The sequence below is a fragment of the Chiloscyllium punctatum genome, chromosome 46 (assembly GCF_047496795.1).
Source record: "Chiloscyllium punctatum isolate Juve2018m chromosome 46, sChiPun1.3, whole genome shotgun sequence".
Lineage (NCBI taxonomy): Eukaryota > Metazoa > Chordata > Chondrichthyes > Orectolobiformes > Hemiscylliidae > Chiloscyllium > Chiloscyllium punctatum.
In genome coordinates, this window is record NC_092784.1 from 59,104,423 (window position 1) to 59,120,044 (window position 15,622).

A 15,622-nucleotide genomic window follows, 5' to 3' on the forward strand; every position below is an offset into this window, starting at 1 on the left:
AGAGGATGGAACGGTTTGTACAGAGGAAGACATGAAAAGGGAGCACACTTTAAACAAGCTAGATGATTAACATCTCCTGTACAACACAAGTGATCTTGTAGTTCAGGAATGGATAGTCTAGGAATAAGTAATCATTTGATTGTGTTGAACATGCCAAGGACCAGCTACTCTAACAATACCTTTGATTTCTTTTCCTAACTATCTACTTTCACCTTAAAAGTAGAGGTCACAATTTCTAATTAGTCTTAAAATTTGGGATCACTTTCCCAACATAAAAAGAAAATCTGGACAATTGTGGATTGACCCACAAGGGGAAATGTTTCCACATTCCCCCTTGTCGTCAGGGCCACGAAGTGAGATCCTGCAATCAGGTCATATGCCCCACTCAACTCCAGTGAAAACCAGTCAAAGCTGTCCAACCCATTTAGCAAAGAATGGACTCATTCCAGGCATGAGTTTAATAACCCACTTCTGATCCAACACCAATGGGGGTATGTCCTTCCAAACAAAAACTGAATGTTTGAAGTGTGGTCTCACTAGCATTACTAAAGCATAACATCTTGGGTGTTTAATTCCTCTTGTCATTAGAAGCATGCATTCATTGAATCCCCAAAGTGTGGGAACAAGCCATTGACCCATTAAGTCCACACTGACCCTCAAACCCATTCCCCTACATTTTACCTGACTAATGCACTTATCTTGCACATCACTGGGTAGTTTAGCATGACAATTCACCCAACTTTAACATCTAGGTGAAACCCACACAGACAGGGAGAACTTGCCTCAGCACCAGTGACTGGAGTTTGCAACAGTGCCAGCCACTGAGCCAGCTCCATTCCTCAGACTTACTGAGTGGCTTCCAACTTTGACTTTTGCATAACACCTAGCCATCTCTACATATTGGCATTCTAAAGAGTCTCCTTTTGCAGATTTTGCCTGCCAGATAGAACCACTCCACTCCATTTGCTAAGTCTTTGGCAACTTCCCTACATCCTTAAGAAACTTGCCTATGTTAAGTCTCACTTGCAAATTTAGCTACCTTTGCTCCCTCGACTATTGACACAGGAACAAAAATCCAACATGAATAACCAAACATGAAATTTTAATTCAAAAAATTACAGGTAATGCTTCAGCCAGTCACTTACAATTTCCCATTGTTGCAGTTAATCTGCAACAAATTAGTGATGGAGACAACCACATTCACAGATCAGAGAGGTATAAACTAGTTTCCCTCAAATGGTCCTTAAATTTCCATTTCATTTGAGGTAGATACACACCAATATTTGATTGTGGTGCCAGTAAAAAAAAGCCAAAAAGACAAAAACAATTGCAAATTGAACAAAATTGCTTGGTTTGGATGGCCAGAGATGAGCATGCCTACAATATTTCACTTCCTATAATATTTGGTTGAATAATAGCATTTTTTGCTCACTTGAAGTTTCCAATCTAGCACTTATAAAATGGTTAAAAACGTCACTGCTTCAGAAACAATTTATTTGAAAGGAATTCAAGTCAATACAGTGATATGACATTACTGTGACAGACATGTTAGACAAATCTATCCCAGATGAAGACATTCAACATTGAGTCGAGACTACTGTACCACAGTAACTTACAAACAGCAGAAATGCTTTGGCAGGTGCACTATTGCCTTCTTAACTGGAGAAGCTAAAACACCCAATAAAGCCCTCAACTGGTCAACGGTGCAATCATAATTCCCCTGGAGAGCAAGCAAGTAGTGACAAGAGTTCAAGTTCCAAATCAGGAATGCAGCATTGTAGACTGATTGAAAAGGAAGCTTTATCACAAGTGGCTGCATTTTCAGAATTAAGATGGGAATGATTTAACATTGGATGTGCAGACAAAAAAAGGCTGCTTTTTCCCCTAAATTAGATTCTCAAAAATAATGAGCCAGATTGCAGTTCAACTAAAATTTTATTAGAAGTGATGCATCTATGAACACATTGTTTCTCTGCCAATTGTGTCAGCTCATTACAGGTATGTGGGGGTGAGGTGTCAGACTACATTGCACCTTCTCAGCACCCAGAAAAAGGAGCTAACAGTAATCTGAAGACAATTCCTCTGAAAATGGCCAAATTCCATAGTGCTACACCAAGAAAAAAAGTTTAACAGATTTCAAACTTGATTACTGGGATAAAAGGATTTTGTGGCACAAAACAGGATTGAGTAGGGTTAGACAAAACATTTACAGGCATGCAAAAAACCAAGCTCAGTGCAGTCAGTCCAAGTCATAAAAGTTTCCTATATTTGATATTAACATCTATTTCATAGAGGCGTTACCCTCAAGACTTGGTCACCTTACCTTGGAATACAAAGTGTGTTTAACCAAGTTCTATACATTACCTGTCAATAGGCTATCATTCTTTTCACGAGGAGGAGAACAGTACTGTTGCTGATGCAGCATGTGATTGCCATTTGCATCAGTAGTAGAATTGGTCAGCTTCTGTACATTAGTCACACCCCCATCAAGGTGGTCTATTGGATATCTTGCAACAGGTTCCTCAACACCACAGGACTTGGGTTGATCAGACTCCAAATCCATTTCTGCCAGGTCACCCTCTTTGAGGGGCAAGAAAGTCACTTTGGGAACAGCATCTCCCACATCCTGAGGAAGACTGTTCTGAAGAGAAAGACTTACTTCAGAGCCACAAGCTTGATGTGGCATTACAACAGAAAGGTCTCCTTTTTGGCCACACTGAAAGTCCTCTGAAGATCCAGCAGCCAACTGCATGCAGTTTTGTGAAGGAAGGGGACAAGGAGCCTCAGCTGTTGCAAGTTCTTCCCACTCGTCCACAGCGTGAAGAGTCAAGTGTTTGATATGGGCCGATGCAGCAGCATGGCACAGCAGTTCTGAATTAGAGTCCGTTTTGGGTTTGTCCTCAAATACTGGGTTGTCAATTCCTTCCAATCCACATTGGCCAGACTCTACCACTCTTTCATGGTCAGCCTCTAAGTGGTCTTCATCCTCTGAAGACACCATGGGCTCTGTTGAGCGATCACCATGTAGATCATCTGCCGCAAGTGTATCTGGCTCTTCATCAACCCTTTCCAAGTGAATCCCTAAATCCTGATCCAGATCAACTAGGCTCAGTGCAGTCAGAGGAATACAAAGGTCCCCTCCAGATTCTAGTTTCTCAGACTTGGATTCTACTCCTGAGCTGCTCTCATAGTCCTTCAGCTCTTCAGGAGTGCTGGTAGTACTACTACTTTTTCCTGCCAGGTCAGGGCCACTCAGTGTACTCGACTTGGAAACACCCTGGTCATCATGAGAGTCTTCAGATGAGATTCCTGGTTTCTGCTCTAATAGCAGGACAGAGCCATCCATCTTGCAGGATGTTGGTCTTGTCTCCAGGAGGTTTGGAGATTCAGAGACAAGGTTTTGGTCATCTTCACTTTGAAGTGAGTCAGGGCAAAACTCAGATTCTTCAGTGTCAGCCTCTTCAGAATATTCATACAGGGCAGGCTTCACTTTCTCTACATCAAATGGATTACTGTCCATCTCAGGGGAATGGTCATGGAGACAGCATTCCACAGGCAGCCCTGTGAGTGCTCTCAGATCCTGCAGCATTGGCACAGAGACAACATGGTCATTGATTGCAGATCCATCTTCCATTGGTGAACCATCCTCAACAGAACTGAGTGGCATCCCCTTCCCTGAAGAGGCCAAACTAGATTCAGGAAGTAGATTTTGTGCCTTCAAGGTGTTCAAATCAGTTTTGCCATCAAAATGATTGGTTTCACCATCATTAAACTGTTCAGCTTCTGTTCTGCTGAAGTCCACAGCACCAAGGTTTTGCACTTCATTTTTTGGATGGAAGTTTGAAACCGGTTCCATCGTTTGGTCAAGACTCAGACTGCTCTCGTTTTCTTGATCCAAGTCAAGGGTGTGTTGCGTTGACTCTTCCTGGTCACTTTTAGCAGCAGTGTTCTCTCCCAAAGATTTGGCCTCTACCTTTGCATCCTCCAGCTTCCCCTCTTTGGTTGGAATCAAGGTTTTCATTTCAGTGTTGCAGAGGAAAGGGGTGGACTGTACTCCAGGGGGAGATGCGAATTCCTCATTCTCTTGGTCCCTCGGAGGATTCACCACCACATCTTCACTGGGGAACACTACATTAGTTTCATTTGTTACCACACGCTCTACTTCAGCTGACTTTGAAGTAGTTCCTCCTTGCCCTGCAGCCCTCCTTCCCTTAACATGGTTTTCAGAAAGTGGTTGCCTGGCAGAGACTGGCAGAGTCTTGTTTGGCACAGATTGCTTCTCAACATTTCTCTTCAAAGCTTTAGTTGACAGTTTGGGAACACTTGGCCCAGATGTGGAGTTACCTGGCAGTGGTCTTGCTGTGGATTTGGTCGACACTTTAGCTATTGGACCTTGGAGTCTTGCATGTAAATTCTTCCCCTCCACCTCTGAAGGTTTTGCTGGTGTCGGTTTTGTTGACCTCACTGAGTGGGTGACCTTTTTGAGTTCAGAACTAGAAGGAGTTACTGCCAGTGAAGTGCCAGACTTCACATCTGGAAAAGAAAATAACAGTGAGTGAAGGGGAAAGGTTACAGCTCCTTCCATAATTATCCAGTAGTCATAGTCTTACAGCAGAGACAGGCCCATTGGCCCATGCCAAATCATAAATCAGTCCATGCTAACCCATTTCCCTGGACTTGACCCACATCCTTTTCTATGTACAGTATTTGTCCCAATGCCTTTTTGTTAGTGTACCCACCTCCAATCATTTCTATTGGCAGCTCATTCTATATGCTTAGCATGCTCAAAGTTACCCCTCAGGTTCCCTTTTATTCCTATCCCACTAGCCTTAAACTGAGGCCCTCTGGTCCTTGATTCCACAACCCTGGGAAAAAGACCGAGTGCACCCACCCTATCCCTACCTCATTGATCTTATGCATCTCTATAAAGTCCCCCCTCAGTCTCCTACACACCAAAAGAAAAGTGTCCACGCTTGTCCAGCCTCTCCCTATAACCCAGGGCATCGAGTCCAGGCAATTACTGGTCAAGTTCCTGCACTGTTTTCAGTTTAACATCCTTCCTACAACAAGGTGACTAAAAACTGAACAATACTCCAAGCATGGCCTCACCAATATCCTGTATAACTGCAACACAACTTCTATACTTAATGCCCTTACTAATGGCCAGTGTGCCATAAGCCTTCTTCCTGTCTACCTAGGATTCCACTTTGAGAACAGTGAACCTGAACTCCTTAAGGCTCTTTCACCATAATTGGTTTGACTTTCCAAAATACAAGACCTCAAAAACTTATTGATATTAAACTGCATTTGCCATTTCTCAGCTCACTTCCCCACCTGATCACTTTCCTCAGTGTCAAACGTACTGATCATGCCTTGTATACTCCAAATCATTGATTAAAGATACCAAACAATAATGGGCCCAACACTAACCCAAAGGCTCTCCATTACTCAGGCCTCCAGTCCAACAAGCATCCTTCCACTATTACCCTCTGTTTCCTACCATCATGCCATTTGCCAGCTTGTCCTGGATTCCAGAGCAATACAGTCAGCAGTTAAAGTATCCTGGATTTCCACAACCCTTTCTATGAAATGCTTGTACAAGCAAGCAGACTGAACAGCCCTGTTCTAACATGGAGATTCTCTCATTCAGCAAGTGTCATCAATAACATGTGGTTATTTGTTCACCAAGACCATGCTAGGTCCTTTGGAATAATCCAGTCAATTCCCTGACAAAAAAAGGTAAGAATGCCATATACCACTTGACCACCCTATTAATTCTCTGGCCAATTTCAGGGAGCTATGGTTAAACCCAAAGACCCTTCTGTATCTCAATGCTGTTCAGTCCTGCCATTTAAAAAAAAATGAATACCTGACCATTTAATCTCCCATTTCTCCACCCATATCCACAACTGCTATGTATCCTGCTGTATCCTTTGTCAAGCTTCCACACTACCCACAACTCCACTGATCTTTTCTATCTTCTGCAAAAGATGGTATCCCGCCCAGCTACTTTATCCAAATTTGATAAAAAAATAAAACGGTCACAGACCTCCATCCTTAAAGAAAACACCCATCACTACCATCAAGCAAGCCAATTCCACCTAGCCAAATACTGGATCCCATGCATCTTAACTCTTTTGGATGAACCTACCATGAGGGACTTGTTGAAAGCCTTACTAAAATCATGTTGACAGTATCCACTGCTCCACCTTCAATTAAAAAAATCCATTCAAGTTAGTAAGATATGACCTTCTGGCACAACACCAAGCTGGCTGTTTCTAATTAGACCAGGCTTTTCCTAGTGTACAAATCCTATCCCCAGGGATTCTTTCCAATAGCTTCCCAGCTACTGATAAGACTGTCTACAGTTTGCTAGATTTTCCCTACTTCCCTTGAAGAGCAGAACAAGAGTAACTACTTGAAAAGTACTCTAGGATCTCTCCAGTGGTTAGCAAGAATACAAAAGGCCCAACAACCTCCTCTTTCCTCACCACATACTGAATCAAAGTGTTTTGCTTCAAATCTGATAGCTTGACCAAATTGCAACTGTAACAAAATGCCAGGCACTTGCTTTCAAAGCAAACAAACATTAGGTCTAGATGATCATTGTAATGTATGGAGGGGTTCTGGTCCTGTTCAAATTTCCCAGAAAACAGTGGGACACAAAGCCTACATTCAGGATTAAGGGTCCTAGTCCAGTTGAGCTTGTATCCCAAAATTGGTCCCAATACCCTAAGGATTAGAGTTAGTCCTTCTCCAAATGGCTCAACACATTGACCTTAACTGGCACTGCATTTAACTAGCACTTGATAAACAGAAACATGCTACACCTCAAATACTTCACTGTTTCAGATTATCTGAGGAATCAGTAGGGGGCATGAGTGAGAAGGCTCCTTGCAAGTTTACTGTAAATGGAGTACAGCAATGTATATCTCCTGCATTACTATTTATTTTCCACTGAAACTGGGGGCCTCTGGATCAACTAATTTGATCTGATAACTGGCACCTAATGGGGTGAAGTCTAACAAAAATCTTTGCTGTACTTAGTGCCATACAAAAGCCCAAGACCACTCAGTCTCATATTCCAGAAACTGGCAGCCTGTTCTACACAACTGAACTCATTTAATCCCAGCACAGTATCACTCAGAACAATCTCAGCTGCATCCCATCCAAGTCTGTACACAACTGCACCAATCACTGCAACCAACAAGGGGAAAATTGGAGAAATTGAAGATCTTCAGGAAAAACTTCTAGTCTCTGATAATCCCAACATTTTGATATATGCAAATGAGTGGTCTATGTGTACCTGGGCATTGCAAGGTACAGTGAAACCTTCAATGGTGGCTTCAAGAAAAAAAACCATGCAGCATTTGCCAGTGTCAGAGAAAAAGGATGGTTTGAGACATGGAGAAACTGTTCACCTTCCAAGGGGAAAAAAAAATCAAATGGACTGAGGTAGAGTCTGATCAAATAAACTTTAAGGTGCCAAAGTTGCACAAACCATTCCCATGCAGTTTGCCACTGCAGTTTTGTAGTTCAAAGATTAACTGAGCCCACAAACACCAAGAAAGTTTGGCTGCATTACTGAAGCTAAAGTCTTAATTTGTAAGCTGCGAGTTCTTGCCCTTCCCCACCTTTGTTTGAAGCAGTGATGGATTTTCCTGGTTGAGTTTTTGTTGGCAGGACACGTGGTGGCACAGGATGGGGTCCGTCATGAGGAACCTGAAACAGTGGCCTCCTCCTCAGTACTCCTGCACTGGCAGATCCTGGTGGTCTCCTCTGTGCTCCTGCACTCTGGGTCAAGTGGCTTGGAGTAGCAGCATCTGGTCTTTTCAAAGAAAACAAAAGTGGAAATTGCCAAAGGACAGTTATAAATCCCATGTACAGCCTTCAACCAGACTTGGTGGAAAGGAAGGTAGGCTGCAAAATGTTTTATTGTAGTGAAACAGACAGTACCTATTGTAGGTTTAGGTACTGTGGTTATGAATGCAAGAGATAGTGACAGCTACTCAAGTTAATGGCCAGTGATACCGATCCCACCATTGTTCCTGAGCAAGTGGCATTTACCTTTATCTGTGGGATGTTAGGCAAATTTAAGGCAGGAATGAATCCTTGGTCAGTTGGGGGAAAAAAAAATAGAGTTACAAGGAAAGGCCAGGAAAGCAGATTGAAGAGCATCAGATTAGCCATGACCTATTGAATGGTGCAGACTTGGTCAAATAGCCTGCTCCTATGATCTAACAGAGTTAGAGTGTTGGGGGAAGGGTGGAAGCAAAGCACAATCAAAGTCATCTGACTCTTGTACACACCTTCAGGCTGCTGGGTAGTTCTGTGCTGCCATTTCTCAGCATGCCAGCAGATGGTGCTCAGGAACTGCTGTAGCTGTTACCCAGTGACAGTGACAAACCAGAAATACAGACTCCAGACCCACATTGGATCCTAAATACACAGTAGCAGTGTGCAACATACATGGCTGGCATTTCACACAGCTGAGAGTTTTAGTAATAAAAACAAAATATTGCAGATGCTGGAAGTGAAGTGCAAATAGTCAGACATCCAAGTAACCCCAATGGTGAAACTGGGCAGCATTAAAAGTGGTAAAAAAAATTGTTGCTGGAAAAGCACAGCAGGTCAGGCAGCATTTGAGGAATAAGGACTCTGGCCTGAAACAGATTCTCCTGCTCCTTGGACGTGGTCTGACCTGCTGCGCTTTTCCAGCACCACACATTCTACTGATCTCCAGACCTTATGGTCTCCTGGCATTATAAAATGGTGTTGAGCACAGCTAAAACAGAATGTTAATGATCAGGTGAATGGGCAAAGCTGTAGCAGATGGACCTTAGACAAGTGTTAGATTATCAATTTTAGACAGAGGATAGGCCATGAGTTTGTTTTTAAAAAGACAGTTAAATACAGAGATTCCAATAAAATTAAGGTTCAGGTCCTTAGATCTGTAAGAGATGGCTTTGTTCATTTAATTGTGGAATCTCAGTGTTGCTGACTAGCCCAGCATCTATTGTCCATCCCCAATTGCCCCTTGAGATGTGGTGAGCTGCCTTCTTGAAGCACTTTGTGCTGACAGTAGACCCACAATGCCCTTGGATGTTCTAGGATTGACCCAGCAACACTAAAGGAATGGTGATACGTTTCCAAGTCAGGATGGTGAGTGGCTTAGAGGGGAACCTGCAGTTGGCAGCATTCCAAAGCTACTGCCCTTGTTTGTCTAGATGGAAGTGGTCATGGTTTTGGAAGGTGCTGAGGATCTTTGAATTTCTGCAGTGCATCTTGTATATAGTACACACTTCTGTTAGAGGTTCACTGGAGGAGGAGTGGATGCTAATCAAGTAAGTGACCTCCATCCAGGCAAGTGCAGAGTGTTCCATCACACTGACATGTCTGGGGAGTTGTTCATTGCAGGATTTCTAAACACTGACCTACTTTTGTAGCCTCTTCATAACAGGTTCAATTGAATCTCTGGTCAATAGCAACTCCCAAGGATGTTGATAGTGGGGGGGGGGGGGTGAGGGTGTGGTTAATGATGGGAATACCATTGAATGTCAAGGGACAGTGGTTAGATTGTCTAGCATTCATGGTATAAAAAGGTGTTACTTGCCAGTCCAATCTGATGATCTAGATCCTTTTGAATTTGAAAATGGACTACTTCAGTTAAAAAAAGAAGAGTGTTGCAAATGGAGCTGGACATTGAAGTCAGCAAACACACCCCCTACCTCTGACCTGATGGAGTGATAGAGAAGGCCATTGATGAAGTAGTTGAAAGTAGATGGGCCAAGGACACAATCCTGAGGAAGACCTGCAAAGGTGTCCTGGAACAGCGATGACTGACCTCCAACCACCATCTTATTGTGACTCCAACCACAAGAGAGTTTGCCTCCAAAACCAATTTCAGTTTCACTAGGGCTCCTTGATGCCACCTGTTCAAAGGTGGTCTTGATCAAGTACGGTCACCCACCTCAAGTTCAGCTCTTTTGTACAAGTCTGTAATGGAGTGGCCCTGGGAGGAGACAGAGATTTGCAGATCTGGAGACCAGTTGAGTGTGTTGCTGGAAAAGCACAGATCAGACAGCATCCGAGAAGTAGAAAAACACTTTCAGGCTAGAGCCCTTCATCAAGGGAACCGGGAGCCCTGGTAGGACCCAAGTAGGGTTAATGGAATGCTGGCCTATCTGAAGGCCTAGAGGATAGGAATGCAGATGTTATGCTGCAGGTCAGTCAAAAACCCTAAACAGGGTATACCTTGGAGTACTGAGCAGAGTTCTGTCACAACGTAGGTGGATGGGTTGGTCTTGGATGGTATTCAAAAGGTTTACAAGAGTGATACCTGGACTTAATATATTCATGGTGAAGAGATATTGGACAAGTGAGGCCTTTATTTCCTAGAATTTAAGATGTTAGGAGTGATCCAATGGATGATTGTAATATTTACAGGGAAATCTAGTAAGGACCATTCCCACTAGAGGCAGATTGTAAACCAGGGTCACGGCATGGTGGCACAGTGGTTAGCACTGCTGCCTCACAGCACCAGAGACCCGGGTTCAATTCCCACCTCAGACGACTGTGTGGAGTTTGCACATTCTCCCCGTGTCTGCGTGGGTTTCCTCCGGGTGCTCCAGTTTCCTCCCACAGTCCAAAGATGTGCAGGTTAGGTGAATTGGCTATGCTAAATTACCTGTAGTGTTAGGTAAGGGGTAAATGTAGGGGTATGGGTGGGTTGCGTTTCAGCAGGGCGGTGTGGACTTGTTGGGCTGAAGGGCCTGTTTCCACACTAAGTAATCTAAATCTAAAAAAAATTCAGAAAATGTTAGAAAGCACTTTGACAAAGCAGGGGCATGCTCCGCAGATCTGGACAATATGTCTAGAGAAAAAAAAAGTTAACATTCAAAGAAAGTTATTGCATTGAAACATGACCTCAATACTGGAGAAACAGTCAGCATTTTGTCCAAATTTTAAAGAGTGGTCAGTTCCTCCTGGATTTAGATATGTTACTGATGTAAAACTAAATTCCTCAGATATTAAGAGGCATTATCTGACAGTATGAAAGAGGGAATTGGTGAAAGGAAGTTTGAATGGGGAGAGATGGTTGGAGCCAGTGATCTACACAAAAACAGCATCAGTAAAAAAAGAAAACCCAGATCAGGGACTGGGCAAGCTGTCCAACTCCTGAACTTTTTTGGTCATCCTAATCTCAGATTATGATCCGAGTTTGCTTTGCTGTTTAACTTCTCTCCTACCCCAAATACAGGGGCACTTTGATCTTCCAGGATCACATGAGAATTCCAAGGCCAAAAGCAAGAAATTCCTCTTCCTCAAAAATTGGAGAGTCAGTGCTCGAAGGTGGAGAGCTGACACAAACAAGTCATACAGCACAAACAGACCCTTTGGTCCAACCAGTCCATGCTGACCATAATCCCAAATAGTCTTGCCTGCTCCTGGCCCATATCCCTATTCATATATCCAAGGTGTTTATTAACTTGTTTAACTTTACCCACATCCACCACTTCATGGAGTATTTCAACCTGATGGTCATTTCTACTGAAAAGATGAAGTGAGCCAGAGCCTAGAAAGTGAAGGGTAAAAACAACTGGCATTAAGACCACTGAACCATCAACACCCAGACAGCCATGGCCCATCTCCCATTGAGAGAGAAATGAGCACACAAAGCATTGACCTGGTTATGGAACACCAGAATACTGAACTACTGACTGATTAAAATCCATAACAAATAAGATCAGAAAAGTGGTGGATTTATCTACAATGCCCAACACTGACTAAAACAAGAGTTCAAAAAGAGTAAACTATGACCATTGGGCCATCAAGATGTTAAGGAGGAGGTTGCCATTTGCTTGCTCAGCCTTTTGAGACAAACCATTGCATGGTCTGACCTCAACCCCACTTCCCAGGGAGAGCACTCCAGTCCAATTCTGGAGGTCTGTTAAGTGGCTAATACAGGCCACCTCAAATGAAAGGTCTTGTGACATGATGCTAGTTGGTCAGAGGAAATTGCAACTTGAACTATGAGCAGTGGAAGGTTTAAACCTTTCACCCTAACTGTGACTCAAGGATTTATAGGTCTCACGTTCCATCTTTCAGGAAAAATCAGTTGAAGCAGGACTTGATGGAAGCATGCACTTTGGTCGTCAATGGGGGAGCCTAACCCTAGCATGGGACCTGGGAGTTGTAGATGTTGAGATACAAACAGCTGTTGTTGGTTCCTTCCAACAGCTCAAATGTCCCTCATCACCTAAACCAGGATATTAGTAACAAACAGTTGACATTTAGACAAAGATGCCATTGGAAGTAAAACCCACAAGATTCTACATGGAGTCAATTCCACTTCTGCTGAATTGGCATATTAGGGATGAACAGGCCCCAGTTCCCAACTGGTAAAGCCCTATCAGTGGTTGAACAATCCACAGAAAACTAGCAGGGTGGCAGCAGAATAAGAATATGACAGTTGGACATCACTATCCCCTTTAAGGCTGATGTTAGCTTTGATACAAAAACCCCCGAATTTATTCTAGCTGTCATTATCCAAGTGATTGGAAATCAGAGCACCAAAGTGAAGTAAATTGAAGTGACAATGATAGGATGGTGTCCCAGGCATGGCCACATAGTTACCTGGCTGGTTTGCTTGGAGGTGGTCTCTCTGGTCCTGCAGTAGGTACCTTGGCAGGAACTGGCTTCTTGGAAACTGCAGGGAGAATTAATAGTGGCACATCAACCGATTCACTCAGAACAATGTCTCCATTGGTTAGAACTGATGCGGTTCAAAATGCTGCACACCCTCAATGGGTGAGGCCAGTGGTGTTGGTGTTAGAGACCATTACTGGTCAAGAACTTAGTGGGCAGGAATTTTAACATGACATTTAGTAAACTTGCAGGTAGTAACTCTAGTAACAAGACAACAGAATTAGGGATTTGTTTGTTTAGGTTAAGTAGATGAGGTCTAAACAAAAGATGGTGAGGGGTATTGACAATGTCACTAGTTATTGATAAACCCATGTCCCTGGAGCATTAGCCTGGATCCAAGTCCCACCATGGTAACTGATGGTTTTATACTGAATTCCACATTTAGTTTGCCATGGTCACCACAGTATTCAGCAGTCATGGAAACTCCATTGGTTCATATGGGGTTTTTGGAAAGGAAATCTGCCATTTTTCACCTGGTCTGGCCTACCTTAGTTCTAGACCCACAGCAATGTGGTTAACCCACCTAGAACAAGACACTTCAAGAACAGTTTGGAATGGACAATAGAGTCCTGAGGAGTTCAGTCACAACGGTTGATGGAGCTACACAGGACAAGGGTGTTCAACAAGATCAAGTAGTTCCAGCTTTTGGAATGGGCATTGGGGATGGAGGTGGTCAAGGACACCAGTCTCCAGTTCCCTTCACAATACAGCACACCCCATTGGGAGGGGGAAATCTATTGTGTTATGATCTTTAATACCCTAGCAATCACCAGGGTACCGAAGTTCTGGAACCTCAACACCAGAGCAGTCTCAAAATGAGGTTATTCCCTAAACAAATACTCAAGAGTACCCACTTCAGCTCACCATCTACCCCTCTCCACACACCCCCCCCCCCACCTCACCATCTACCCCCCCCCCCCACCTCACCATCTACCCCCCCCCCACCTCACCATCTACCACCCCCCCCCCACCTCACCATCTACCCCTCTCCACACACCCCCCCCCCCCCCCCCCCACCTCCAAACCCTGTCCAGGATGGAATATCTTGGCTCCAGTACCCATCTGATCCAGATTGGCCATCCAACCCTGAACTAACCTTGCCCTCCATTTGACCTTCACACTAGAGAGAAAAAAAATCAAGGAGTGATACCTGTTTTAAAAAACTGTTCAGATGTGTCTGAATTTAATGCCTGGGACTTGTATGCATTAAACGTGGCTACAGCAATCACTTCAGTACAGTGATCAGAGGCTGAGCCCAGGTTAAGAAGCCATCAACCTTTACCCCTTTAATTCCACACCATGTAACCTTAAAAAGTTACCCCAGCTTAAAGTGAGAAACTCAGTCACTGGAATATCCAGCTGTGCACTTGTGGTACTCTTGAGCCAGGAGAAAGTGAGGACCGCGGATGCTGGAGTACCAGAGTTGAAAAGATTTGGTGCTGGGAACACAGCAGGCCAGGCAGCATCAGAGCAGCAGGAGAATCAACATTTCAGGCATAAGCCCTTCTTCAGGAATGAGGCTGCGTGCCAGGTGGGCTGAGATAAAAAGTGGAAGGTGGTGAGGATGAGGGGGTGGGGGTAGAGAAGTCAGGAAGAAGATTGCAGGTCAAGAGGGTGGTGCTGAGTCGGAGGGTTGGGACTGAGATAAGGTGGGGGGGGTGGGGAAATGAGGAAGCTGGAGAAATCTGCATTCATCCCGTGTGGTTGGAGGGTTCCTAGGCGGAAGATGAGTCACTCTTCCTCCAGGCGTCATGTGGCTAAGGTCTGGTGATGGAGGAGTCCAAGGACCTGCATGTCCTTGGTGGAGTGGGAGGGAGAGTTGAAGTGTTGAGCCATGGGGCGGTTGGGTTGGTTGGTGCGGGTGTCCCAGAGGTGTTCTCTGAAACGTTCCGCAAGTAGGTGGCCTGTCTCCCCAATGAAAAGGGGACCACATCAGGTGCAATGGATACAGTAAATTTGTGTTGAGGTGCAGGTGAATTTGCAACAGATATGAAAAGGATCTATTGGGGCCTTTGAGGGAGGTGAGGGGGGAGGTGTGGGCGCAAGTTCTGCACTTCTTGCGGTTGCAGGAGAAAGTGCCAGGAATGGAGGTTGGGTTGGTGGGCGGTGCGAACCTGAAGAGGGAGTCGCAGAGGGAGTGGTTGCTCCGAAACACTGATATAGGGGTGGGGAGGGAAATATATCCCAGGTGGTGGGGGTCTGTCTGGAGGTGGCGGAAATGACAGAGGATGATGATGACGTATCTGGAGGTTGGTGGGGTGGAAGGTGAGGACCAGTGGGCTGTGTCCTGGTGGCGATTGGAGGGGTGGGGTTCAAGGGCAGAGGTGCGGGAAGTGGAGGAGATGCAGTGGAGAGTGTCTACTATGGAGGGGAAATTGCAGTCTTTGAAGGAGGCCATTTGGGTTGTTTAGTGGAATTGGTCCTCCTGGGAGGAGATGTGGTAGAGGTGAAAGAATTGGGAATATGGGATGGTGTTTTTACAGGGGGCAGGGTGGGAGGAAGTGTACTCTTGAGCCAAGCAGACAGTTCAAATCCCACTGGCTCCAGTTGGATAGGTCATATTTCTAAACAGAAAGAGATATATCTAGGCTGTGGTCACCAGGAATCCCCACCAAACCAAGCACTGCTTAATAATGACAGCACTGCTGTACAATTATTCCTCTACTCCAGAGCTGGAAGTCTCAACGTCCAAAGTGGAGCAATGAAATTCAACTCCTTTTGAAGTAGGAGTCATGAGGCAATTGAATTGCCTATGCTTTCATCACCTGCAGAACCTATTGTAACTTTTCTGCGATGCCAGAAGGAGAGATTCTTGCAACCAGTGGTGGTCCTCAGTGATCCAGCAATAACCTGGATGAAGTCATGTTCCTAGAATGAACAGCACACTGGAGGGAAAGCCATCAGATTAGGAATC

General features: G+C 44.5%; 1 protein-coding gene across 5 annotated transcripts in view; it reads right to left on the bottom strand.

Moving 5' to 3' along the window:
- Positions 1 to 15,622, bottom strand: part of LOC140468159 (uncharacterized) — a 39,520-nt gene that overhangs the window by 568 nt on the left and 23,330 nt on the right. For all 5 annotated transcript variants that reach the window (XM_072564374.1, XM_072564375.1, XM_072564372.1 and 2 more), the window contains 3 exons: positions 12,637 to 12,709; positions 7,635 to 7,828; positions 2,365 to 4,533 (listed from right to left, as the gene is read on the bottom strand). In XM_072564374.1, coding sequence (XP_072420475.1) covers positions 2,365 to 4,533; positions 7,635 to 7,828; positions 12,637 to 12,709 — 2,436 coding nt within the window. The remainder of the gene's footprint in view (positions 1 to 2,364; positions 4,534 to 7,634; positions 7,829 to 12,636; positions 12,710 to 15,622) is intronic.